At 46.1% G+C, this 27,753-nt stretch overlaps 4 protein-coding genes across 10 annotated transcripts in view; 1 reads left to right on the forward strand and 3 right to left on the reverse strand.

Moving 5' to 3' along the window:
- The window catches only part of ATXN1 (ataxin 1), a 476,222-nt gene that overhangs the window by 216,230 nt on the left and 232,239 nt on the right, over window positions 1-27,753 (reverse strand). The gene's annotated exons all lie outside the window — the stretch shown is intronic.
- LOC127476333 (uncharacterized) overlaps window positions 1-27,753 on the reverse strand; it is a 414,088-nt gene that overhangs the window by 172,111 nt on the left and 214,224 nt on the right. The window lies entirely within an intron of this gene.
- Window positions 1-27,753, forward strand: part of GMPR (guanosine monophosphate reductase) — a 51,466-nt gene that overhangs the window by 18,678 nt on the left and 5,035 nt on the right. The window contains exons 7-10 of one of the 5 annotated variants that reach the window (XR_007906570.1): window positions 12,560-12,602; window positions 18,790-18,949; window positions 19,805-19,974; window positions 23,650-23,692. Coding sequence is in view for 3 of the 5 variants with exons in the window: in XM_051799234.1 (XP_051655194.1) it covers window positions 12,560-12,602; window positions 18,790-18,949; window positions 19,255-19,279 (228 nt within the window). In the remaining 2 variants the exon portion in view is untranslated. Of the gene's footprint in view, window positions 1-12,559; window positions 12,603-18,789; window positions 18,950-19,254; window positions 19,754-19,804; window positions 19,975-23,649; window positions 23,693-27,753 lie in introns of those variants that run through there. The other 4 variants (XR_007906571.1, XM_051799235.1, XM_051799234.1 and 1 more) reach the window with 4 other exon arrangements.
- LOC127476353 (uncharacterized protein YagA-like) lies at window positions 1,780-8,029 on the reverse strand. Of its 2 annotated transcripts, XM_051799219.1 has the most exons (3): window positions 7,436-8,029; window positions 2,544-3,624; window positions 1,780-2,201 (listed from the first exon to the last, which is right to left on the reverse strand). In XM_051799219.1, the coding sequence occupies exons 2-3, from the start codon at window positions 3,352-3,354 to the stop codon at window positions 2,170-2,172; spliced, it is 843 nt and encodes a 280-aa protein (XP_051655179.1). In that variant the 5' UTR covers window positions 3,355-3,624; window positions 7,436-8,029; the 3' UTR covers window positions 1,780-2,169. The 2 variants fall into 2 exon arrangements, with proteins under 2 accessions (XP_051655179.1, XP_051655178.1); XM_051799218.1 differs by having other exon boundaries at window positions 1,780-3,624.

Consider the following 27,753-nt stretch of genomic DNA (forward strand, 5'->3'; position numbering starts at 1 on the left):
GGTAAAATGATACGAGCCCATCTGTGCCCTAGTTGGATTGATTCAGATGGCATCCTCACAGAGCTCTCTGTACAGGTACAGGAGTGTTTGACGTGGCTCTTTAGAGCACGGCTGGCACGTGAGCCTCTTACATTCTCACATAAGCTCTGGGGAAATAACAAGCCTGTGGAGAAAATAGAGCACTTATCTGTACTGCCTGCTAATGGCAGTTCCCACTCTACCAGCAAGACCAGATTCGCCTCACAGAGAAAAAGTAAATCTGTAAGCGTGGCTTTAGACCGAGCTGGACTGCAGTCTGCAGCACTCAAGAGTCCATGTGTGCTTAGGCAGCCCCAGCCAGTCTGTGTGTCCCTGACCATGTGAGGCTTGCATGGTCTCTGCAGGCTGGCTGTAAGGTAGCTGGTCATCAGGAAGGCACAGAGGCTAACCTGTGTGCTGTGCTCACAGCTGCCCTCAGAGTCAGCAGCCTCCCTCTGCGGCCCTAGAACAGACCACACTGAATTTTAGATCTGCTGCCAGGTGAATTCGCTGAAAGGCCCTGGTTTGTTTGACCCAGTTGGGACTAGTATCCATGTGAGGAAAGAGGTGTGGTGGTGTTGAGGAAGGAGGGGAAAGGAAAACCTACTGACTGGGGATTTGCCTGTATCTCTTGGAGGTGTGGGTATAATGGAGCAGGAACACATGTTACAGTTAGATCTCTCTTGCTCTTTATTGTTAATGCATGTACATTCCCTCCTCTCCATGATCCTCTATATGAATTTTGTAGAAAAAAAAGAAAAGCAGTCTGTGATTTTTATGACTTGGGCAGTATTACAAATGTTTGTCTAAAGCAGAGAGCAGAACATGTGTGCAACAGAGCATGAAAGACTGACTCATTTCTATGAAGGCTGGATAAATACAGGTGTCATCCTAGCAGTGGTGCTCAGAGACCCATCCTAGTTTTGCAATAATCATTTTCTGCTAGCAGCCCTCAGAAGAATGCTATCCTGATTTTACAAAAAAACGGAGTGTGTGTTTAGACTGTTGAAAAAATAGATGGTTCTCTACTACTTCTCCTTTCCAGCTTTGGGGATGGATCAGTTCCTGACCTGCTTAGGTCATGTTGGCTTCCATGAGCTCACACCTATCAACCCCCTAGACATTGTGGGGCAATATAGGAGGGAAATTTAATACCTGTCTCCTACAACATCTGGCCCAAGAGAAGTACCTTCAGCTGCAGCTGAGGTCTCTAACACCACTGCAACTCAACTCTGTCACCCAAGCTAGGGAGAGCAAAGCAAGGGTAGGGACATGCCTGAATTCTGGAGCGTTCAGATAGGTATTGGTATGTGTGCAAGTTTCGAGCTGGCTTCCCGCCAAGTCCCCGAAACTTGACAACAAGGACCCGCCTCCCAGAGAGGGAAAAGAAAAAAAAAAAAACCAAGCAGCCAAAGCTATAGCAAATATATATAAATATATATATATATATATATTACATATGAGACAGATACACAAAAGGAGAATACCACACACAGAAGGGGGGGGGGGGGGGAAGGGGAAGGGAGAAGGACAAAAAGGGGCAAGGACCGAACAAGCCAACCAGCCGACCGAAGGCAAACTAGCAAAAATCTCACCACTTCCCTTCGAACAGGCAGGATGGCTAGACACGGCCCAAGGCTCTCCCCTCACGCGTGGCAGATAACGGTAGTCACTGCAGGCCTCAGCTCCAGATAAACCAGACCAAAACAGGGACCCGCCGTTCTCGAACCTCGCCGGAGAGGAAGAGGGCGAGATGCCTCCCGCTGGCCTTATTTATACCTCAAGTTACGTAAAGGAATAGCATGGAATACTTCCGTGATCACTTTTCTAGTTCCTTCCTGGTTACAAGTTGGTCTCCAGGAAGGCCTAGAGTGAAACCACCACATTCTCCACCCCTTATTCCATACTATTTCTTTACGTAACACCTATGTCTCACGTTCGTCTACATCCCGCGCATATATATACACATTTGCATATATATATATATATAGTTCTTGTTGGTCTCTCGGCACAGTTGTCTCGTCGTTGGAAAATCAATACCGATGTCAGTTCAGTCCAGATCTTTGGTCTCCTCAGTCACCATTACAGTTCTGATTTATGGCTGTTTCATCACTGGACTGTCTCATCACCGGATACCAGCAACAGCTTAGTTCAGGTCTCTCTCTCATCTGGTGACTGGCTTCCTGTAAAAACACAACTTAGGACATACAATTAGTTTTTCCCCAAGGCTAAGTTTCCTTGAGGCACACACTGGATGACTCCATCCTTCCTCATTACCCACCACGTATGTCCTGGCCCTTGAGCAAAGACAATCCCACGAATGGGTTTGTCTTGGCCTGAGGCAGGGGTAACCCAAACAGCTTTCCCTAGCATTCCCCTCAAATGGATTGCTGGAACTTTATCTCCATCAACAATGTGAAGGGATTCTGCCTGTGCAGGGCCAGCTCGATTGACAGAACCCCTGGTGTTAACTAGCCAGGTAGCCTTGGCTAAGTTCTTGTCCCAGTTTTTATAAGTCCCCTCACCTAATAACTTTAGAGTGGTCTTCAATAATCCGTTATATCTCTCAACCTTCCCAGCAGCTGGTGCATGATATGGAATGTGGTATACCCATTCGATACCATGTTCCCTCGCCCAAGTGGTGACTAATCCATTTTTGAAATGAGTCCCGTTGTCCGACTCAATACGTTCTGGGGTCCCGTGTCGCCACAGGACTTGCTTTTCAAGGCCCAGAATGGTATTCCGGGCCGTTGCGTGGGGCACTGAAAAAGTCTCTAACCATCCCGTTGTTGCTTCCACCATGGTAAGTACATAGCACTTACCTTGGCGGGTCTGTGGCAGTTTGATATAATCAACCTGCCATGCCTCTCCATACTTATACTTATCCCATCGTCCACCATACCACAGGGGTTTCAGTCTTTTCGCCTGCTTAATAGCGGCACAAGTCTCACAATCATGGATAACTTCAGAAATGATATCCATGGTTAAATCCACCCCTCGGTCTCGTGCCCATCTGTGGGTGGCATCTCGGCCTTGATGACCGCAAGCATCATGGGCCCATCGAGCCAGAAACAGCTCTCCCTTCTGCTGCCAGTCTAGGTCTACTTGTGACACCCCTATCTGTGCAGCTCGGTCCGCTTCTCTGTTGTTATTATGTTCTTCATTAGCTCGCTTTTTGGACACATGGGCGTCTACATGGTGGACTCTCACATTCAGACTCTTCGCTCTGGCAGCGATGTCCTGCCACAAGTCAGCAGCCCAGATGGGTTTTCCTCCACGCCTCCAGTTCATCTTCTTCCATCGCTCTAACCATCCCCATAGAGCATTGGCTATCATCCACGAGTCTGTGTAGAGGTAGAGTCTCGGCCAACCTTCTCGTTCAGCAATGTCCAGGGCCAATTGGACGGCTTTGAGTTCCGCAAATTGACTCGACTCGCCTTGACCCTCAGCGGCTTCTGCCACTCGTCGGGTGGGATTCCAAACGGCCGCTTTCCACTTCCGGTTCCTTCCTACAATTCGGCAAGAACCATCAGTGAAAAGGGCATAACGCCTTTCTTCATCTGGCAGCTGATCAAATGGCGGAGCTTCCTCGGCTCGGCTCACTGGCTCTTCTTCTTCTGCCAGATTGAAGTTCCCACCTTCAGGCCAATTGGTTATGATTTCCAAGATGCCGGGGCGATTCGAGTTCCCGATTCGGACACGTTGTGTAATCAAAGCCATCCACTTGCTCCACGTGGCATCGGTGGCATGATGCGCAGGGGGCACCTTCCCTTTGAACATCCAGCTCAAGACGGGTAATCGGGGTGCCAGGAAGAGCTGTGCTTCGGTACCAATTACCTCTGAAGCTGCTCGTATACCTTCATACGCCGCTAAGATTTCCTTTTCCACAGGGGTGTAATTGGCCTCAGAACCTCTGTAGCTTCGGCTCCAGAAACCCAGTGGTCGCCCTCGCGTCTCGCCAGGCACCTTTTGCCAGAGGCTCCAGGAGGGACCTTTATCTCCAGCTGCAGAGTAGAGCACATTCTTTACATCTGGTCCCATTCTAACTGGTCCAAGAGCCACGGCATGTGCAATTTCTTGCTTGATCTGCCTGAAAGCTTGTTGTTGCTCAGGACCCCACTGGAAATTGTTCTTTTTACGGGTCACAAAGTAAAGAGGGCTCACAATCTGACTGTATTCTGGGATATGCATCCTCCAGAAGCCTATGGCTCCCAGAAAAGCTTGGGTTTCTTTCTTGTTTGTGGGGGGAGCCATTGCTACAATCTTGTTGATTATGTCTGTTGGTATCTGGCGTCGTCCATCTTGCCATTTCACCCCTAGGAATTGGATCTCTCGGGCAGGTCCCTTGACTTTGCTCTTCTTGATAGCGAAACCGGCCTCGAGGAGAATCTGGATGATCGTCTGTCCTTTTTTGAAAACTTCTTCTGCTGTATCCCCCCATACAATGATGTCATCGATGTACTGGATGTGTTCGGGAGCCTTACCCTTCTCTAGTGTGACCTGGATCAGTCCATGACAGATGGTTGGACTGTGTTTCCACCCCTGGGGCAGTCGATTCCAGGTGTATTGAACGCCCCTCCAGGTGAAAGCAAACTGTGGCCTGCACTCTGCCGCTAAAGGAATGGAGAAAAACGCGTTGGCTATGTCGATGGTGGCGTACCACTTTGCTGTCTTGGACTCCAACTCATATTGGAGCTCCAACATATCTGGCACGGCAGCACTCAACGGTGGTGTAACTTCATTTAAGCCACGATAGTCCACAGTCAGTCTCCACTCTCCATCGGATTTACGCACAGGCCAGATGGGGCTGTTGAAGGGTGAATGGGTTCTGCTGACCACCCCTTGGCTCTCCAACTTTCGGATCATTTTGTGGATAGGGATCACAGCATCTCGGTTTGTCCGATACTGTCGTCTGTGTACAGTTGTTGTGGCTATTGGCACTTCTTGATCTTTAACTCGTAGTAATCCTACAATGGAAGGGTCTTCTGAAAGGCCAGGAAGGGCAGACAATTGCTTGGACCCCTCTTCAATCACCGTGGCTACACCAAAAGCCCACCGGTACCCTTTCGGGTCCTTGAAGTATCCTCTTCTTAGGTAGTCCATACCAAGGATGCAAGGGGCTTCTGGCCCCGTCACAATGGGACGCTTTTCCCATTGGTCTCCCGTCAAGCTCATGTCCGCCTCTACTACTGACAATTCTTGAGACCCTCCTGTCACTCCAGAAATAGTAACAGTCTCGGTACTCTTATACTCCGAAGGCATTACAGTACACTGGGCTCCAGTATCTATCAAGGCCTGGTATCTCTGAGGATCCGATGTGCCAGGCCATCGGACCCACACAGCCCAGTAAACCCGGTTATCTTCTTGGTCCCTCTCCTTCTCCTGGCAGAAGGCAGGGCCCCTCTACTGGTCTTGATCAGAGCATTCGTCGTCAGAGTTTGACTTTGACTTCTTAGACTTTTTGCCATTGTCGAAGTGGACCTCCATCTTCTCGTGTTTCGGCGATCGCAGTTTCTCTTCTAAGAAATCTCCATCTACTACATAGACAACTTTCTTGTCAGTCTTCTTTCGCTTCAGCTCCCTCACTCTAGCTTCAAGCTTAGAAGTGGGTTCACCATCCCACTTCTTCATGTTTTCTCCTTTACTACGAAGGTATGCCCATAGTTGGTTACGTGACCCACGCTTAGAGTTCTCTTTCCTTCGACGTGTGAATGACAGGGATCGTGAGTAAGATCGAGACCAGGATCGAGGTCTAGGCCGAGGTCGTCTTTGTCGGTCCCGCCGTGATCTTCCCATTGGCCTTTCTTGGTAATCTCTATACCTTCTGTCCTCTCTGTCTCTAAGGTCGTCCTCATATCTGGAATATTCATAATCTCTCTCCGTTCTTTCCCTATCGTAGGTGCGTCGGTACAGGGGATTGAAGGAGTCTTCCATATTTTCCTCGATGGTTCTTATCCAAGCACACATAGTGTCCACGCTTGGTTCATCCATCTTTGGATTATATACGGGTATCAAGCAGGAAATATATGGTTTAGGGGCACCTTGAATTACCTTTTTCCACATTGGTTGCGTGCAGGGAACATTCTCAGGAACTTGGATATCATAATAATCTGGATCAGAATAGATGATCTCCAGCATGGCCAATTCCCGTAGGTATTGGATGCCTTCTTCCGCAGTCCTCCACCTTCTTGAAGAACTCTTCAGGGACTCCTTAAATGGGTATTTCACTCTCACCGCGTGGAGTATTCGGAGCCAAAGACTGGACGCCATTTTCTCCCTCCCCATTTCTTGCTCTATCACAGGGTCTCGAGCAATGGATCCCAACTGTCGTGCTTCATCACCTTCAATTACATGACTATCAGCTCCCTTGTCCCAGCATCGCACCAGCCAGGTGAGGACTTCTTCACCAGGCAAGCGCATATAATCTCTCCGTAAATCTCGAAGCTCTCTTGTGGTCAGTGATTGTGTAATTTCGCTTTCTCGCATAATTTCTTGTCCATCTCTCCCACGTAGAATCTTTTCCACCTCTCTCTTTACTCTTCCACTCCTACGTGGGACTGCTCCCACTTCCTCCCTATATCTCTCATGTGGAGGTGGAGACTGAGCATGCCGTGGGGATAAGCTTCTATATTGTTCACGCCGCGGAGATGGTTTCCTATGCCGTTCATACCGTGGGGATGAACTCCTACGCTGTTCACGCCGCGGAGATGGACTTCTACGTCGTTCATACCGTGGGGATGGACTCCTACGCTGTTCGCGCCGCGGAGATGGACTTCTGCGTCGTTCACGCCGTGGAGATGGACTTCTATGCCATTCACGCCGTGGGGATGGACTCCTGCGTCGTTCGTGATACCCAGCGGGTGGAGGTAGTGAGTAATCTTTCACGTGGTGAGATAAGGGCCTCTTCCTCCAATCATTCACACCTCCAAGAGAAGGTTGGGTCTGGAGGGGTAGGGATAATTCCCCCTCCAATTGAGGGGGATGCTTTGGCTCCTTCTTTGCGTCTTTTGTAACACTGAATGTGTAGTCAGGATATAAATCATCAAGCGACAATATACCACCGGCCGTTTGTACTGTTGCTTTCTTTTCTCTTGATGCTGTTCTGTATTCCTTTGGGCGTGCCCCTAGTTCTCTTGGACGTGCTCCTTCCCGTGTAACCGTTTCTTCCTCTCTGGTACCTGCTTCTTCTCTTCCAATCGCTCCTTCCTCAGTCACAACCACTACTTCCTCTCTCGCAGTCGCGCCTTCATCACTTGCTGTTGCTCCTTCTCCCATTGCTGCCGCTCCTTCGTCCACTACATCTTGAGTGAATTGGATAGGTTCTTCTGTTCCTTCCTCTTCTTCTTCTTCTTCTCTTTCTTCTGTGCGTTCTGGTTGGGGAGATGAGTCTGTAAGTTCCTTGATCTCTCTTACCCACGTCTTCTTCTTCTTCACAGGGGCAATGATGACCTTCCGGTTCTTAGCTTGAGTCCCGGTTCTAGTGGGCTTAGTAGAAATGGCATTGACTTCAAGTTGTGTTTGGACTCCAACTTCTGTGGACCTAATAGGGACATCACTGGTTTCAAGTGGCGTGGTTTGGGTTTCTGTGTCGACCTTAACCCTTTGAAGGTGGTCTATGGCAGCTCGATAAGCATTAGCCAGGCCCCAGCACAAAGCGGAGAATTGCATATTCGGATCTTTGTAGGAAAAACACCCTTCTGCCAAACAGTGGGCCATCTCACCAGAATCAAACATTTGTTCTGGTGTGAACTCCCAATTAATGGGGGGTGACACATGTCCTACTAATCTACCGAAATCTTCCCAAGCTCCATGCCACCCGGGGACTGGCCTGTCTGCAGCCCTTTCCAAAGTTCCAGCGAGTCCCTTTGAGGTGTGATCTTTCCTACAAGAGGGAAGGCAACGGAACCCCATTCTTCCAAGTTTAAGTAGCACTTCCAGTACCTTTATCAATGACAGTACTGTTGCAATAAGATTTATATAGTAATTAGAGCCGATTTTAACCATGGGGATTTCCTTTACTAAACCTTTGATGTCAAAATTAAAGGATGGAAGCAATTTGTTCCATCCATCCTCAAGGTCTGGACGTCTCCCTATACGGTAGCCTAACACAGGTGTAAAGGTGGCTAGAATTATAAGACAAATTAATGAAATAGCCATTGTTTTTTGTTATTATTTCTTCTTGATCCCAAAACAAACCTTTGTTTATATAAACAAAGTTTCCTTGGCTGCTTTCCCAGACTCTGGCAGTGTTCCCAGACCTGTTCCCAAAACAATAGATTGGTTTTGCAAAACAACACCGAGCTTGGCTGTCTTCCTGGAAAAAACGTTTATCAAAACAAGCCAAACTTAACCAAAATATCCCACTTCTGACACCAAAAATGTTGTGCAAGTTTCGAGCTGGCTTCCCGCCAAGTCCCCGAAACTTGACAACAAGGACCCGCCTCCCAGAGAGGGAAAAGAAAAAAAAAAAAACCAAGCAGCCAAAGCTATAGCAAATATATATAAATATATATATATATATATATTACATATGAGACAGATACACAAAAGGAGAATACCACACACAGAAGGGGGGGGGGGGGAAGGGGAAGGGAGAAGGACAAAAAGGGGCAAGGACCGAACAAGCCAACCAGCCGACCGAAGGCAAACTAGCAAAAATCTCACCACTTCCCTTCGAACAGGCAGGATGGCTAGACACGGCCCAAGGCTCTCCCCTCACGCGTGGCAGATAACGGTAGTCACTGCAGGCCTCAGCTCCAGATAAACCAGACCAAAACAGGGACCCGCCGTTCTCGAACCTCGCCGGAGAGGAAGAGGGCGAGATGCCTCCCGCTGGCCTTATTTATACCTCAAGTTACGTAAAGGAATAGCATGGAATACTTCCGTGATCACTTTTCTAGTTCCTTCCTGGTTACAAGTTGGTCTCCAGGAAGGCCTAGAGTGAAACCACCACAGTATGTTTACTGTGGAAAGAAAAGGCTGGACTGCATGTTTGTTGCCGGAGCTCTGGCAAGAATATCACGGAAGAGAGGTATCCTCATGAGGGAAAAACACCATATGGCAGAAATCCTAAGTATAGAATTGGGTCTAGTTGCAACAAGTATACATGGCATCCCTCAAAATGTCTCACTTTTGTCTTTCTGGGGATTCAGGAAGGGGCATACCTCACCTGAGCCAAAAGAGATCACTGCAGGCAGCTATCTATGTCAGTTTGTCAAGAGAAAATGTGTCCAGCAGGTTTTTTTTACATTGATACAGAAGTAGCAGGAAGGATGTGAAGCTAGCTTCATGTAGATTATAGCTAATGGTGTGTTGTGGTCCCTTGAGGCACTTTCTTGTATCCACTTCTGTCTTGTCCAGTACCTTTGCCGAATTGCTCCTCTTTCTTGTTGTGTTGGCTCAACTTCCATATGAAGGAAAAGAAGTCTCACTCTTGGAATGAGAAAGTCATGGTGCTGAGCACAGTACAGGCACTGCAAGGAAAATGACATGATTGAACCCCGTTCTTCAGTAGCTCTGCTAGGATGGGAGCACAAACTGGGATTTTAAACAGTCATATTACTGAAGTGATCATGTGTGATTTTTGGAACTGATACGTTGACAAAAAAGGTGACAATTTTCAGGCAAACATGATAGTCCAAGTGAACGCCTGGTGTCTCTCTAGTCACTTACACAGAAAAGGGGAGAGGTAAAATTGCACCAGTTACTTTCCTCATGCTAAATTATCTGTAAGACTCAAAGCTCACCTCAGAAATGAATCTTTCATGACTCGCTGAAAGCAGAGAGGAAACCCTGTCTAAGGTACAGGCACTGTTTCTGTCCCATGCTGTTTGTCTGGGTGCCAGTAGTCTCAATTTTCATTCTCACTAATCTATCGGCCTTGAGAAAGTGCAGCAGTGAGTTACAGTGGAGGGGCCACGTAGCAGGAAAGCTCCTTCAGCAACGCCCTGCTTGAGATAAAGTTTCTGTTCCTTGTAGGTCAGAGAACTCTGCTGGACAGAGAGGTAGTCACATGTTCCAGTAAGACAGTAATTTGGGCAATGGAAAGCAGCCTTACATGTGTCCTCTCTCATTTGGCTATCATTTGATAGAGATCCCTGTTTCCCCTTCACGCTGCCAGGGCGATGGGTCACCAGCACTCAGTGAAAAGAATGACTCACCCAGCCATACCATCTCTTCTTCCACACAGAACACTTTCCACACAGAAATATGCCCAGTGTTTTTTGTTCGCTCAGCCTAAATGTTCTTGCTGCAAAAATGGCTTGCCTGTCTGGAGAACAAGCCTGGGGACTATAATGTTATTTTAGTCATATTAAAATAGTTCTGTTGACTGGAAAGGTGCTTTCACCTGTCCTTCTTCCTAGCACCCAGTTGCCTCAGAATCATGCCCTCTACTGGCTCCATGATCACCCTTTCCAGTAGGCTTTCTTCAGAATTTTACCAGTTCTCCTGAATTCAGAAGTGGATTTGTACAGATAAATTTCCCCAGGGTTCTGAGGTAGAGGCTGAGCCTGCAATAAGCTCCATAACTGAAGCCCAGCAGTTTGCAAGTCATTTTGAATCCAGACCCAGGCCCCTATTGGGACAGGCTGAATTGCAGGGGGAAGCTTCCCAGGCAATGCAGCAGCAGAACAGTCTTACTTTCTAAACAGAGTGCCTGATTTCTCACTCAGAATGAAGTGTTTTAATGCATGTAGCTATATTAAACAGCATCTTCTGACATAACTGCTTAGTATGTTCCCTTTTTGTTTCCCTTTCTGTGAATCACTAAATTTACCTGGTTATGTGAAATAAGTGGAGACATCTATAGATAAAGAAGTGGTATGAATCATCATTGTCAGTTCCTTTTATCTTAAATGGTAATTCATGAGCTTTTGGCCAAGTCTCTTAAGCTGCTCAGCATTTTGTAATTTGGCGACATTCAAAGTGATATTTTTTGAAGCAGATGATTAATGATTACACATTAAGGCCTCCATCCCTAAGCGTAAAACCTCCACCACTGCCACTTCTGGGTTAATTATAAAAGTCAGACACTGAGCCACCCAACAACAACAGACTGAAACCCATCTACCAGAGAGCATTCATAGCCAGCATCTCTCAGACAGTAAGTCAGGTGCAGATTCCTGACGCTACTCTTTGAAGATTATTAGACCCTTCTTTCTACCTCGGCTTTTCTTCCCCTGACACATGCACATGCACTCACACCCTCCTCCAGGCTCTGACAGACTTGTCAGAGGGAAAGAATTGCACAAGCAGAGCCCTTAACAGGAGAGAGAGATTCAGCTGTCAGCCCAGCATTTCTTTCTGGAGCTGACAGCGAGGGTGTCTAAGCTCAACAAAAGGCATAATGTGCTAGAGGTTATCAGCAAATGGAATAAAAGCCTTCAGAGTTCTACCAGGTGCTGTTTGCAGTGGGATGCCCTTTGAAAAGCCACTCACTTTTGGATCCACCTGCTCAGTTTGTGTCTGAATCCTTTTCTGGGCAGAGTGTCTAACCTGCAGCCCTGCTGCCAGCTACCCACGAAAGACAACCCTAATATGGCTGATGGTGGGGGTGTCTGGCTGTGCTCAGCTGCAGGTCTTACATAGGCATGCATTTCTGCCAACAGGGAGGTGAAATAAAATAAAGCAACTATACAGTCCGGGGTGTAGCTTCAAAATCAGGAAAGCTGTCAGCAGTCTGTAATGGATCCTGATCATCAAAGGAGTGGGGAGCCCTCCTGGTACAATGACTGTGTGGAGTAGAAGGATCTTTCATCTGGTGCTCAGGCCTTTATAAAGCCTAAAGAACCATGGCACACGATGAGCTCTGCTGTGTGCCATTCCTTTTTTACAGCTCTGTCACACATACATAGCTTCCCTCCCCTCAACCGAAACCCCTAAATCAGCCATTTCTTTGCTCTGCACTGAAACTGAAATGCGTAGATATAAAATGCTAAAGATCTAAAGTGCTTCTGTTTCCTTACCAAACCCATAGCAAACAGTGAGGAGTAGGATGAGAGATTCATTTTCACTTACCAAAGATTAGATTAACCAGTTTTCTTAGATACTATCAGATAAAAATCCAACACAGTTGATGGTAAGTTCCCTCACCCCTCCCCCTGTGACCTTTTAGTGTGTTGTAAACTGCTGAGAAAGTTATTTTAAATGTCTTTGGTGGTTTAAGGTAGAAAGTTGTGGTACATCTGTATCCCCCAGCCTTTCATGAAAATGGCAGGAGATGATTCAGATCAGAGGAGGTTTTGTTTTCTGGTTTCTGGGATTTAGGAAGTTGCAGTCAGGAATTTATATTGCTGCTGTTACCAGCGGTATAATCAGTGGACTGTACGGTAGAGTAAGTGAGCCTAAAGGAGGAAAGCAGTGGAAAGTATCATATAGATTCCCTAAAAACTTAGCCATGATATATACCAAGTGCACGTCAGCTCTTAACACGCTCGTGGTTCCGGAGCAGGGGCCATTGTGGCGCAGGTCGCAGAGCTCTAGTGCTCGCTGGGTCCCTGAGCTCGCTCGCTGCCACTCACTGTCTCTTTTCTTTGTGCAGGACGGAGGATGCAGCTGCCCAGGAGATGTCGCCAAAGCGTTTGGTAAGGACTGTGTGTTGTAACACCCACTTCACCCCGTGTGTCTCCAGCACCTCTGTCAGCAGGGATGCAGGAGTCAGTTTGGCCCTGAATGTGTATTCCATTAGCAGTAGGTTACATTCGTCCCTGCGGGTGACTCGGGTGAAATTAATGTATCAGATTTGAATTTGGTCTTTGGACCAGACAGTCCAACTTCTGCAGTGCAAAACGGAAGAGTGGGTGAAGCGCTGTTTAGAAATTATCTGCAAGGTCTATACGAGATACAACCACTGGGACAGTAATACAAAGAAAACTGATAAGGGCTGCTTCTGAGTAGGGTTCAAAGATGCCTGTAACATTGCCAGATCTGGCTGACTTGAGCCTTGAGTAGAGGAAGAGCTGGTGGAATGCATGTTGGACAGAAGAACAAAACAAAAAGGCAGGCCAGATCCCTGGAGATGTTCTTGGGATCAGCTGTCCACTTGAAGAGATGAGATTTTATTTATACTGTATCCCCTAGAGCTAGGCAGATGTCTAAAACATCTAAGTTAATAATTAACAGATTTTGCTTTCATGCCAGTAGTTTCAGTGAATTGCACTGGTGAATCTTGGTGATAGAATAGAGAATTTAATATGTGAGTGTTGTTTGCTGGGCATGAAAGTTACATTGTTTGGGGGGGTCAAACTCGTGATTGTCACTTAGCCATAACCGTGTTACAGCAACATGTGGGAACCAGGCGCTAAACACATAGTCAACAGAACATTTAAAGGCACTGCCCCAAAATGCCAGACTCTTTGGAGACATCACAGTGGGGTAATACCTGGAATACAGTGGGACAGCAGAGTCCCTCACTGGGATTTCAGGGCAGTATGATAACAGGAGATAGCACTTTCTGATACAGCATGTCTGCTTTGCAGGAAGCTTTGCAAGTATGGAAAGTAGAGGCAGGCCTAAACGCAGATTACAGACCTGCCAAGAAAAACTCTGGACCTCCTGGAAAGGTTGAAACCAAAATCTGTCTTCTAAGTTTGCAGACAGCTCCTGTTTTGAGACAGGTCAGATGACAGGCAAGACTTAATTGGAGAATTTTAAGCACAGCTGTGGAGTGATAGCTACCAGCAAGGAATGTGCTTGGTCAGAGGATTGGACATCACCCTTGTGTTACCCAGTGGTGATGTGATGTGATGTGGGGAACAGATACTTCCAGTTGGGTGATTCCAGCAGAGCTGAACAACAGCATCCACCCCAACCTCTCCTCAGTCCAGCCCACTCTGACATGCTACAGTGAGGTCTTTGTTCTGCCTGGCTTTCTCTGGCTCCACAGCTCACCAGGTTCTTCCTGGTGTGTTGGTGCTGGGAGCTTGTGAACTGAGACTGTGACCTTGCTCCATTCCTAGCTGCCTGCACAGAAACCTGACCTATGGAAAAGGTCTTTCTTCAATAAGAGCATTTCCAGAAGTTAGAACAACAGGAAGCAACTTGGAAGTGTTTCAAATGTTTTTCTTTGTGGTGTTTATAACAAGTCCGAAGGATCCATGTAATCTCTTTGGGCTAACTGAACCTAAGCCTGCTTGAAACCTGTGAAAGGGCAGATTCTGGCTTACTGATTTTCAGGAGGTGCTGGGATTCACAGTGGTGCATGTTTGAAGGCTACCATAGATTGTCCCTTGGACAGAGGAGCATCAGAAAGCTAAGATTATACAGGCAGTTGTTGTGCTCTTGATAGTAGACCAGAGAGATCAGTCTGACTGTTTATCACAGGTGCAGGGTTGGAACTGATTGAGATGACCCTGAGGCAATAAACTGACTGTATCTGGTTATATACAGCTGAAGTAGACATACTGTGGACATGTTACTAGCTGGAGCCAGGTGTGCATTTGTCAAAGGTGTGCGGCAAAATAAGCTTTGAGAAAACATTATTACTGTCAGTGTTTATTGAATGCTGTTGAGGCGATTGGCTATGCGAGTCTCGTAGAAGGTAGCTGCCATGCCCAGCATTTACAAGCCAAAGCCTTGATAGTGAATTGTCTAGCAGAGACACCTGCGCTTGCCAAGAGCCTCCCAGGGGGAGGAGTTGCATAAATATATTGGATAACAAAGACAGGATGATAAAACACAGAGAGGCACCGTTTCACCTAGGGACAAGGGCCTGGACAAAGCATGGGCTAGAGACCCAAAGAGGGCTTTTGGTTAAAGTGATTATGCTATCTCTTTCTGGTGGATTATTGTAAAATCTTTATGAAACGGGATGATTCACTATAAAGCAGCGACAAAGCAACCATTTGAATCATGGGAAGTGTGAAGGGGTCCCAAATGTGAAGACTAGCATTGACAAATGGCTAAAAATGTGAGTGGAGGAGGCAAGTTCATGGAAACAGGAGGAATAGAGTGGACTGAGTGCAAGTGGAGAATTGTGAAGAACCACGAAGCGGATGGTAAGAAGCTTTACAAGTGGAAGGTGATACCATTGACTGGTGTCAGGAATCAGAGGCAAATTGGACATTTTGAAAGAGGGAAAACAAGGTAGAAGCCTGTTTAAAAAGGCAAGGCACAGGGAAGCACTGAAGGTGAGGGACAGAGTTGCTGGGAGTAACAGATGCTTTTAGGGAGACTGCTGGAATTCTGGACTTCTGAATGGGAACATGGTATGGATTAGGTAAACTGAAGATGTCCCTGCCTCCAGGGTATTAGAGGTGATAATGGAAAAGATATAGGTTAATAGGAAAGAAAAGAGCTGTTTTGATGCAGGAATGAGAAAAAGCATGAAAGAACTTTATGTTGGGCTCTCAGATAGTTCATATAACTGTACCCTTGGAAAGGCTGATAACATGAATACATTTCTCAGAATGCCCCAGGGAGGCACTACTGTCTCCTTTTTTAATCATGAAAAGTCAAGGCACAGAAATACTAAGTTCAGTTGCCTGAGGTCACATATATTTTTGTGACAGAGCCAGGAAAGAATGTGCCTTTTGAATCCTATGCCAGCATCTTTAACACATTACTGCTGTTCCTTACAGAAGTGGTGAGAAGAGATGCAGGAGCAGGGAGGGAAAAGGAAGAAAAACTCATGTGGAAAAGTCAACTGGGGACATGCTAGTTGCAAATTATGCAGATCACCACTGACTGGCTTTTTTTCCTGTTTATGGTAGCTGTGTGTGTATACCTGCTGTTGCAAAGGCTTGCTGGCTCAGTTGGAGCGCAGGTGAATGTTGATTCCAGGGCCAGCTCTGGTCTAGGAAAACTTGCACTGCATCTGCCTGGAGGGCTGCCCAGCCTACAAATTCAGGCTGACTCCAGCTGAATTCACGCAGAGCCAATCCGGTTATCAGTAACTTTTATAATCAGGCATAAAAAAGACATCCGAGGGACTCTATCTGGATCCAGCAGAACTGTGTCAGTGCTGCAAGTTTGGGCTGGCATCAGCACTTGTATTCCGTAATGGCTTGAAATAGGAGGCACGGTGAAACATGAATGAGCAAAATCAGCCCAGATACAGCACAGGCCTCAAGGGGGAACTCATGCAATAAAGTGGCATTGTGTAGAAACAGGACGAGTCTAGCAAACTCTGGGTGAGCTAGTGGGATGCTTGTGTGCAGTGTACTCCGTCACATCCTGTATTATCTAGGAGGTTGTTGCCAGGTATTCCCAGTCCCCCACAACCTAAAATAATAACACATTGGCAATCTGTCCTTGAAAGCAAAAGAATGCAGATGGATATTGCAAATATCACCAGTGCTTCTGCTGTTATACAGAAAACCATGCATAAGGTAAGAAAGACCATGCTAGAAACTACTACAGCGTCCTGGTGGGATATTAGCTGGTAGAAAAGTAGTGGAACAGACTTGAAAATTTCAGATATCTTTGCAACACTGAAGCATAATGGAAGGTTCTGGAGAGCATTGGAAAAGTATATTTAGTATGGGCTTGTCATTTCTGGAGTGGCAGGGCAGCAAGCATGTGTTGTTTGTTTAGACGTGCTGCATCTGCTGTAACACAGCTCCTCTCTTCTGGAAGAGCTTGATGAATTATGTTGTAGTTTGCAAAAGTTACTCAAGTTGGATGAGTTTCAATCCTGTAATTCAAACATATTTGCTTTCCTCCCAAAATATGCAGTCAGAAGAAAAATAATAAATAGATACTGAAGTGCACAGGAACCAAAATTCTGTAATTCTGAAGTGTAGATTTCACGTGACTTTTGCATTAATAACTCGGAGGCTGTGAGACCCACATCCAGAGATGGCACTAGAATTGGGGATCAGGGATAGTACTGACAAGGCAGAGTCCAGAATGTCCTTTGGCAGGCTCTTGACTTCTTTAAACGCCCTCTTTGAAACCCTGACGTCAAATCTGTCCCTCCTTCCTGATGTTGTTTTCTTCCACCCACAAAGAAGACATAAACTAGATTTTTTTATAAAGATGAAGCAAGGCTGTGCCAGGTAGAAACAGGAATTTGCCCCCAGTAATTAAGAATGTCTTAAAGGATGAGTGTTCCCTTTGGTTTTGGCAGGTTGATAGTACTACAGACACGAGTCAAACTGAGGCTTTAAAACTCAGCCATCTGAAATAAGAGAACTGAGGAGAAATCTGCCAGGTAGCTGGCATGATGGGACACCTGAATGGGTGCCTAGCTATAAATATTGCTTGTGATGTGCTCAGCAGTTTTGTACAACCCTCATTTTTAATATCCCTTTACCATGGACACAGTGTTCCTTTCAAGCAACAGCTAGGCAAAGGGAGGTGAGGTCAGCAGAGCAGCTGGATGCTCCCCTCCCAGGCATTGCTCCCAGGTCTGCTCTTTGGCAAGAGGGTCAAGGGTGGGGAGCTGGCACACTTCACAGTTGTCATGTGTTCTGAGATGAAAATATTCCTAAATTCAGGTTTGGCAGAAGCTGAGCAGATTTTCTTGTGATTTCACCTACTTTTCAGGTTTCAAGGTCTGGTGCTATTGGTTGGATAGTAACAGAGATCAGAGCACATCCTAATGCCAGACTTATCTAGCCTGGGATCTCCCCAGAGTTCGGACGTGTTCTTAACAGGGTGGGTTTAGTTCAGGCTCATCTGCTTTCTATGAAGTGAGGTTTATAGCTCTGTTCTTTTGCCAGTTCTGGGAAGAAGCTGAGCAGAGGGGAGACCTGTTCTGACACATACATGCTGAAGAAGCAGAGGTTACAAACAGGGAAATGCTTTGTTTCAGGGATGGGTCACCGCAGGCTCATAAAAGACTAAAAGACAAACTTATCCAAGCAAGACTAGATATGCCTGAGTATCACAGGAGGCACTGCTGGTGGAATAGTTCCAGCCCAGCTGGAAATATTGGAAATCACAGTAGAAAACCAAGAGTGATTCCGAAAACCTTCTTCCTGATCTTATTCCCAGTGGAACCAATTTAATGATTTACAAAGCCAGAGGAGATAGACAGACTGAACAGTTATGATTGAGTATTCAGAGTTGTTATTCAGTATCTGGAACATATTTAGCAGTTGTAGCTATGGGTTAGACCTCCTTTGTGGTGCATGCTGAGAACCACAGAACCAGAGGTGGTGGTCCATGGCCCAGAGTTTTTAAACAGGAACCAAATGAAGACCCATTCAGATCTCTTTGACAAGGGATCGTCCAGAACTACACTGAACACATATGGCTGGTGGACTTGAAAAATCCATAATTTCAGTAAAAAAAAATCTGCTTGTTTTATGTCATTATTGGGAGGAGTACATTACATTCATGCCTTCCTTCAGGGTACATTCCCACTCACAGCTTGTGGCCTCAAAGGTTCTTGAAGTAGGAACCATCCTCTTCTCTGTACAGCGTTGAGCTCAACAAATCCCAGCCCTGTGTTTAGGACTTCTGCGAGTGCAGCCACAGTAATATTTAGTAAGGAACTGTGCTCAGATACTATAATGAAGTAAAGACTTAAAACTGAATTTGAAAATACAGGGTGTGAGGTGGAGTAGAATTATCTGTATCTTTGTCATCACAACAGAAAAGGACTTTTCCCATTTAAAATACCAAAAAAATTCAGTTTGCCATGTGTCAGTTCTTCAGTAAAGCTTTTCTTCCAAGTTCCCTGTGTCTGTTACAGGAGGGGACTCTGTACCAAGCTACTTAGTGCTGGCTATTGTTTTTGGAGATCACTGTGTTCAGTTTGGAGATCACCATGTCTTTCACCCTCTTCCTTCCCTGCTTTCTTACATGTTGCTTTGCTGATCACAGGAGCCGGTGCTGACTTTGTCATGCTTGGAGGAATGTTTGCTGGCCATGACCAGTGTGCTGGAGAGATTATGGAAAGGAATGGCAAGAAGGTGAAACTGTTCTATGGAATGAGCTCTGATACAGCCATGAAGAAGCATGCAGGAGGGGTTGCTGAATACAGGTATGAATTCCACACAGGAGCAATTGCAGTGAGCCATCCATGCAGGAACTTCTGGAGCAGAATTGTGCATTGGGCAACTGTTGGAAACAGGCCCATACCTCTACTCCCATTCAAGAAGCTATTGCCTACACTTATGACAGTAGATCTGAGGGAGGGATGCCATCAAGAGGGATACAGGGAGAAAGAGCTGGGGGTGGCTAGCTGAGAGCAGCAATGTTCACTCCTTTGCAGCCAGTGTGCTGTTCTGTCACTTCAGCACTACCTGCGTGCTTGGGGAACTCATTAGGCACTGTTCTGACTTACAGGTCTCTCGGCATGTGTATGAACTAAATGCTGGAACATGGCATACCGGGCTGCAGTTTCTACCCCTCTGCTTCTCCAGGTTGGGTGTCCTGTTGGTGTATGAGTTCCCAGCTAGCCCACATGCCCACGTGCTCCCTATGGTGAGCTGAAAGTGGGTGCCTGGTGAATTGTCTATCTTAGGCAGCACAAGCCTGCTGTACAGTTTTCCCACCCCTTTTTGGGTAAGAGAGCACCAGAGTAGCCTCAAGTCATGCAACATGCAGGAGCTTGGGTTTTGAGTTTAAATCCTCAGGGGAGAGGAAAGGAAGACAGGCTTTGCAAAGGAATCTGTCGTCCATTGCTATTTGACTCTGGAAAGCACTGAGAGTTTTGAGTCTTTGAAAAACTAAATGATACCAGAAAACCTCTGTGTCTTTTCTCTTATGAGTGGCAGCTTTATTCACTGCCCTCAGACAACATGGTTCTTACATACTTCGTTAGAGAATGTTTCCTGTCTTACTGCATACACTGGTTTATTGAGGGGTCCCTTTTGATTCTTCTCTGCTGGCGTAGATTCAGGCTGTGGTCCCATCTGGTAAGCTGCTGTTTGCAAGAGTCTCAGAGACAGTGACCTTACCTGCTGTTCCAGCCAGACACTCAGGATTGATGGGTTTTGTTGGCCTCGTCTTCTGCAACTACTCCAGCATACAGGTTTTTCCCAACGTGTCCAGCTGCTACTACGGGTAAGAGTTGCAGCACTGTGAAGGTGACAGCACAGAATACAAAGCAGAATGAGATCCACAAAACAAAACAGAATTCATGCTGTCAGAGAGATGAGCTGATAGGACCACAGCAATCCCAGATATCACGCTACATAGAAAGCTCTTTGATCCCACCTCCTGTTCTCCGCCCTGACATCGGTTCCTGTAGTGGTTTTTTACAATAAAATTGTACACTAGTTCACCTAGCACTTTGCAAAGTGGTAAGGCACAGCCTCCTTCAGAGCATTTACACCTGTCTCCTTTGGCCTAAATCACAGTCATAGAATCATTTGGGTTAGAAAACACCTTTAAAGGTCATCTAGTCCAACCACCCTGCAATGAGCAGGGACATGTTCAACTAGATCAGGTTGCTCAGAACCCTGTCCAACTTGGCTTTGGATGTTTTCAGGGATAGGGCATCCACCATGTCTCTGGGCAACCTGTTCAGTGTTTTTGCTTTCAAGCACAGCTGTTTATTTGCAGAAGAACTGCCCAAGAGGCCCTCTGCATCTGAGACAAGCTGAAATTATGCACCAGAAAGATGTGCTTGCATACCTCTGAGCTTTGGTTCTCTCTGGGTTCATATGCCACTTCCCAGAAGCAGTGTAGAGTTTTGTGGCTCTTTATTTTTTTTTTTGTCCCTCAGCAAATCAGCTTGTCATCACAGTTTCTGAACAAATGGTCTGAGTGGACAGCACTAGTAAGTATCTCATAATTTAAAAGTGGCAGCTGCAGTTACACAGTGATACTGGCAGCCTTTGAATGATAATTTCCTGAACTTTGCTACCATGTGCTTCAGTCAGCTGGAATGTGGGGAAAGGCCTGATGCAGGAAAGGCCTGATGCTGGTCAGGTATGTAGTTAACAGCAGCTCTCTGAGAGATCACAGAGCAGCCCAAGCATGCTGCACAGTCATGTAAGGCCTGAACTCCACAGAGCTAGTGAAAGTTGCAGGAAAGGTTTGAGAAAGCTGGCTGTACCATGGGGCCAAAGGACTAAGGCTCCCCCTAGTTGGGTGTGTATGTGATCCCACAACAAAATTCATTGCCAGTAGAAGAACTTATTGACACTGGTCCCCCTTAAAAATGAGATAAAGTGCAAGTATTCTGTCTTATAGGAGTAAGGGATGTACAGAAATGCACTGTATTTGGCTCAGTCTAGACAGACCCTTTGAATTCATTATAGGCAGTACTATACAGATTCTGCTTGATCCACGGCTGTATTTTGATTTGCATCCTTGATTTGACAGTCCCTGGGGGTCAAGTTCTGAAACCTTCAAACCTTCTCAGCAACAATGGAGAAGGAGCACAATCTGAAATGTTTAGTCCCTGGTTTTTTTGGTTGGTTGTTTTTTTTTTTAACTGCATTTTTGTACCAGCACTAGGTAACATAGAGTCTCAGAGTCTACTGCTAGCAGCAACAGCTCCAAACACTAAATCTGTAAACCCTGTAACCCCTGTTAACTGTGAAGGTGACAATTCTTTTCTTCGTGTTGCAGCCACCACACAGAGCTGGCTACCCATACTAGCCTTGGTTTCGGTCTTACTTGGCTTGTTCCCAGCATGAGTGTCACCGTGGTTTAAAAATAGCAGCTGTTAGTTATCCAGCATTGTAAATGTGCTGGGCATTGAAGGGGTGATTTGAAACAGTGCAACGCTTTCCTTTGAATTGCTCTTACAGTAAAAGTTACAGGAAGTTTAGTCACTTACTAGTTTAACTTGTGGAAAACCCAAATCAGAAGGGTTCTTAAGTCAGCATTTTAAATGCTGGATACCCCAGACTTGACCCAAACAGGTCAAGTCAGTGATGCTTCTTTATATGCATTTAAAAAGCCCAGCTGTAAATCTGTATCAGTGACCCAGATAAGCTGTTTTGTCTTTTAAAGAGCCTGAGCACTCACAGTGTTTGATTCAAGCAGTGGGGAGCTCAGTGTGCTCAGCCCCCTGCAGAATCAGACTACCTGTCACTTAACTTAATCTTCTCAAAATTACACATGCTGACTGGAGAACCTGAGCCCGCAGCACACTGTTACATTAAAATTGACAGGTAGTGTGAGGTGACTGTAACAGGGAATAAAGTCATAAGAGTAATTGTTTTTGTAATGAATATGTCAGCTGACCCTATATAATTTTGTATGAAGTCTGTGTACCCAGTTTCATTACTTTTATGTCATTTACCTCTTGGTTTATTTTTACATTTTTGCCTCCTTCCCTGAGGAATATGGGTCAGAGCTGGGGATTTCTGAAAGGCAATTTTTATATTTCTTTTATGGGAGAAGAGAAGGAAGGCAGGCAGGGACTGAGACTGCATGCAGTATTGTTCAGTTAGAGCCAATTTGCTTTTGTTAACCCTTTTGAGATTTCACAGGTTTTCTGTGAATGATGCAGTTTTATGGCGGTCACTCAGCAATTTAAAGCTGCTACTAAGCTGGGTTTGGGCACTTTATATTAACTGCAGGGTGAAACTTGGGCCACAGAGACAGAACAGCACCAGCAGCTGGCTGCTACTTACCATCTTATTCTGTATCATGAATGATAGCCTGGAAGACCTGCCCCCAGTTCCTGCATTTATTTAATGCCCCACTCATAAGGTTGCAGGGCAGCCTGACCCCTTTATTCTGACACGTTTTGCTGGGCTGAGTGGGCACCATCACATGTGCTTTATCCCATCCACCCTGCCAGGATTCCCACCCACCAAGCACATCCCTCCATGCCAGCAGCAGCCTTGAGCTGGCCAGGAGGCGCATCACAGACTGGACCCTGTGGAAAAAGTCTGAAGCAAATAGCTCTCCCTTTCTATTCACTATTCAGTGGCTGACAGGACAGTCTCTGCTGAGAGCATCTGAGCACACCTTTCCCAGCCACTGGGACCCTCAATTGCTGTCTCCTCCTTGCTTTCTGAGAAGGGGTTAGTTTTGGGTCATAACTCTGGGAGACATGTCAAAGCTGCAAAACCCTCAGTAGTTCCTGCTGACTTTCTTATGCAGCTCTCTGCCAAGTGTGCCAGCTTTTGTGACAATTGATGTAACCCATTGTCATTGGTTTAACCTGGCAGGCAGTAAACACTACACAGCCACTTGCTCACTCCACCCCCCAGTGGGATGGGAGAGAGAGCTGGGAAAAAACCCCATTTTTTCATGAGTTGAGATAAAGACAGTTTAGTAGGACAGAAGAAGGAAGGCATAATAATAACAAAACCAATTATAACATACAAAACAAGCGATACACAATTGCTCACCACTTGCCAACCAGTGCCCAGCCAGTTCCTGAGCAGTGGCCCCAGCCAGCTTTCTCCCTAGTTCATATACTAAGCATATTGCCATATTGTATGGAGTATCCCCTTGGCCACCTTGGATGAACTATCTCAGCTGTGTCTCCTCTCAGCTTCTTGTGGCTCCCAGCCTATTTGCTGGTGGGGTGGGGTGAGGAAAAGTCCTTGACTTAGAATAAGCACTGCTTAGCTACAACTAAAACGTCAGTGTGTTATCACTATATTGTCATCCTAAATCCAGAACACAGCACTGTACCAGCCACTAGAAAGAAAATAATCTCTATCACAGCAGAAGCCAGGACATCCACACATGGCCTGTGCGTAGGCATTTGTTGCTGGCAAAACAGTTTTAATTTGGGATTTTCTATTTTTTTTTATTTAATCCCAGCTAACTCAAATTTCTAATCGCTGATGAGTAAATAACCAAACTGGTAAGTAAACAACTTTCCTTCCCCTTTTTCAGACTTCATTTAGGCCAGACTTGTCTCTTCGCCCTGCCATGTCTCACCTCCCCTTACTTTTGCCACAGGCCACACTCAGTCTCAGCTCCTTCAGTGAGAAAAGGGGTGGCACAGGACATTGTGGTCCTGTGTGTAATGGTTTCTATCCACTACTCCCCTTTTTTGTACCTGCCCCACTGTGAGTTGTCCGCAGGCCACAGTCCTTTGGCATGGGTCACCCAGGGACCACAGTCCCATCGGGAGTGCACACCTCTGGAATGGAGCACCTCCTTTCGAGAGTGCATCTCCAGCTGCGTGTCTCCTCAGGTGTGTCCAGCTTTGTCTCCTCCCCCAGTGGCTGCTCGTGTTTCTTAAATACACTTGAGCAGAGATGTCGTGTCTCACGTCCTCCCCTGACTGGCAGAAAGTTTAATGGCGCGCACCATTTTCGGAGCCAGGTGGCACCATCTCAGTGACTGGCATGATGGAGGCCATGGCCTTCTCCCGCACCAGCAGCCCTTGTCGTCTGAACTGTGTATGCCCAACACAACACCCATGTGGATGCTAGTGTAAATTAACTGGGTGCTCGTGCATACTGGGCACTCGTGCATGTACTAACAGGGTGTTTGGGTATAAATAATTTGGGCATGCATGCATGAACTACTTGGATGCTTATGCAAAAATTATTGGGCATTCATGCATAAATTAATTGGGCACTCATGCATTAATTTATTCAGTGCTCATGCGTGAACTAATTTGGCACTCACACAAGAACATAGCAAGCCCAGCAATTTATGGCCTACACATCACTCCTCACCTCTGCAAGGCACATATCAAAGAACTCTTAGAATGTTAATCCAATATGAACTCTTTCAACATCATCACAGTCTTAGTGTACATCAGTTATAAACTCCACTCTTCCTTCCTTTGGATCAGGTAGTAGGGATTAATACTGTAGCAGCACACTTACTAAAATGTCTCTCCTCCATCCTGACCAGTGTGTAGAGAGATTAACATCACAGTTTGGTTATATATCTGTATATATACAGACCACATCCCTGGACCAGACTTCAGCAGTTAATAGTGCAACAGTGTGTGCATACGCATGGTAAAATTCCACCCACTCTTCCCTGGGAACTAGATGAGGGACTCATCAGCTCGGTCTGGGCAACATGTTATGTGTTACAAAGTCCTTTCCTCTGGGGACTAGAGTAATTAACAGTAATTCTGTTAATGTTAACACAGTTTGAATATATATTCATCACAAACTTCACCCGCTCATCCCTGTGGACAAGACTATGGAGGTTAATATGGCACATGCTGATTCCAACCTTCTCACTTTTTTTTCTGCAAAATACATTATCCAGCAAACTCCAATAGTTCTAATATATACCGATTATAAACTCCACCCATCACCCCTGCGGAGCTCTATCAGGGTCAGTGTTTCATCATAATCTGAATACTTGCTAACAAGTGTTAGAACTTAACTCTTCAAAACAGCCAATCAAGAACATAATGGGTGTTCAGGTTATTTACTGTGCTTAGCATAGAGAAGCAGACAATTAAGAGTGTACAAGCAAAAATTACCATCACTATTGAAGGTACCAATAGGGTCCTGAGCTCAGTAGCTATAGGGCTTCATTTACATTCAGAATGGGGAGGGGGAGTGAACAGTGTTGATATGCAAGCACCATAGGCATTTCCCCATTTGGGGAGAAAGGTAGCACACCAAACGGCTTTGCTCTCAGGGCTTTCCTCCACAGCTGTAACAACATTAACTGAGTTATGACCTTTTTGCTGCGCTTGCAGTTACTTAACTCACAGCTCTGGATTTCTGCCCCACTTCTATCCTATACACCTCCTTTTCTTGCTGGAACATCTGTTATTCCCAGCATGTAGGGTGGGAGCACTGAGATTTTTCAGTCCTCTATGACACTTTTTTTTTCAAGGATGAACATAAAACTGGACTCTGAGCATTTCCTGTGGAGCTAATCTGACATCTCTCTTCTAGCATGCTTCCCCCAGCAGAGTATCTGTAGGTTGCCCTTTGATCAACAGGACATCCCACTAACTCATCAGCTGATGCTAGAGGAGCAGTAGCAAGTGTTTAGCTGTCAGAGCTTTGGGGCTGTATCATTAGGTGTTCACCACTTTTGTAGGTTTTAGTCTCCAAAGCCAAAAGTGGCATCCCACAAGCTCCATCTTCCTAACACCACCATAGCTACTGCAGGGACATCTCTCAGGAGTAGTGGCTGTAAATGTCCTGCATTGCTGTAATTTTGCACTGAGAAGAGGATTGCCAAGTGTTCTCACTGTTGGGAGCAATGTTCCCATCTCTGCAGTAACTGAGGCTGCCTTTGTTTGCCATCAGCTCTCTGCTACCAAAACCCTGCAACTTATGCCCCACAGGATGGTCAAGCATGAATTAACAGGGCCCTCATGTTTGAATTTATGGGGCATTCATACATCAGTTAATTGGCCTCTCTTGTGTGAAATGAATGGGCAGTCATGCATGAATGCAGTAGACCCTGCACTTCTTGCCCAGTACAGCATGCAGAGCTCTTCAAATGGCAGGATCTGGTAGGTAGGATTTGCACTGGTTTCCCCAAATCCCAGACATGCACACTGTCTCTCAGAATCTCGCAGGAAGCTCCCTGTAGCCTGAGCTGAACCTCCCAAATTCAACTGAAGAGGTGGGCATGGCCAAAACGCAAGAATTGTGGCATGACTACTTTTGTGTCATTTTGTGGGTCAGGCCTTTTCTGGCTTGGAGCTGAAAATAAAAGCCTGGGAACTCCCAGCAGCACAGGCCCTACAACACGTCCCTGAGCCCTGTGCAGTCTGTGAGAAGGCAGCGGTATGTCCGTCTTCCACTGGCTGCTTACTGCAGTGTTTATTTAAGAGTTTTCAAGAAGAAGTCAATTACTCATCAGATGTAAGGAGATTAATCATGGTTCTTTATTCACATGGCATATCAACACTTCTCTTTTATTGCCTCCCTAGGGCTGCGACCTCACATTTAAACTAACAGGATGAAATATAGCCAGGCTCACACTGAAGTACCTCCACATAGCCGCTGTTGCTATTGTTAATGATTCACAAATGGAGCCTCCAAACAGGCGTGCCCTTTCTCTCTTGCACTATCCCCTAGACAACTTGTTTAAGGAAGAAGTAAATAAAGGCACATTTACAACAATGACAGGTCCCTACCATGATTTCTGCCTCCAATTTGTAGGGCAGAAGGAGAGCGTCCCCTTTTTTCTCCACATTTGTCTTAGACCCTCCCTTTCCAAAGCCTACATCTCCAGAGGAGCTGGTGTGCCATGCAGAACAAGCTTGCTTTAAAGCCTAGTGAGATCAGCTGCTGATTAGGAGTCTCTGCTGGAGGAGGAATTGCTGAGCATGAGGCTGGAGAAAGCTGGAGGAGAAGGAGTCAAAGTTATTTGCCTGATTCTTCCATCGTGTAACTCTTCAGATGTGCCTTTTGGGAACAGTGCAGTCAGTGCTGGCATGCACCAGTACTTGACAGTATTCACAGCGCTGCTATTTTTCTGGTCTTTTTGCCTGGCTCTGAATTATGCTAGATCACCATTTAGCTTCAGGGGACAACTCTGCAGCAGGTTTCTGTAACAGGTTTCCCATTCCATCTCTGTGGGCCCTGGAGAACAGGACTGATAGAAGACAGCCAGAGCATTTCCATCTGTGTCTAATAAGTGATGTGGGACAGAGCCCAGGGGCTGTGAAGCCTCTGTAGAGCCATGCTGAGTGGTGCCTGCTGAGAACCAGCTCCAGCATGTCCCTAAGTGGCCTGAGCCTGGCCATTCCTTACACTTTAAAGCTTGCAGCTCTCACAGTCAAATTTATCTTTAAATAAAGCTGGAAGTTTCATTTGCTTGTAGGCAGATGGTAGAGGTGAGGAAGGGGCAGATCTGTAAATAAACGCTTGGGATGTTGGAGCATCTACAAGATCTGTCTGCTTCTTGTTCCCAGTGTTGGTGATGAGTGGAGCTGAGGCATTTCAGTGCTTGAGAGCACCAAGCAGCAACAGGCAA

This window comes from Manacus candei, unplaced genomic scaffold (genome assembly GCF_025592945.1).
Source record: "Manacus candei isolate 608988 ecotype Guabito, Panama unplaced genomic scaffold, ASM2559294v1 h1tg000049l, whole genome shotgun sequence".
NCBI classification, from domain to species: Eukaryota; Metazoa; Chordata; class Aves; order Passeriformes; family Pipridae; genus Manacus; species Manacus candei.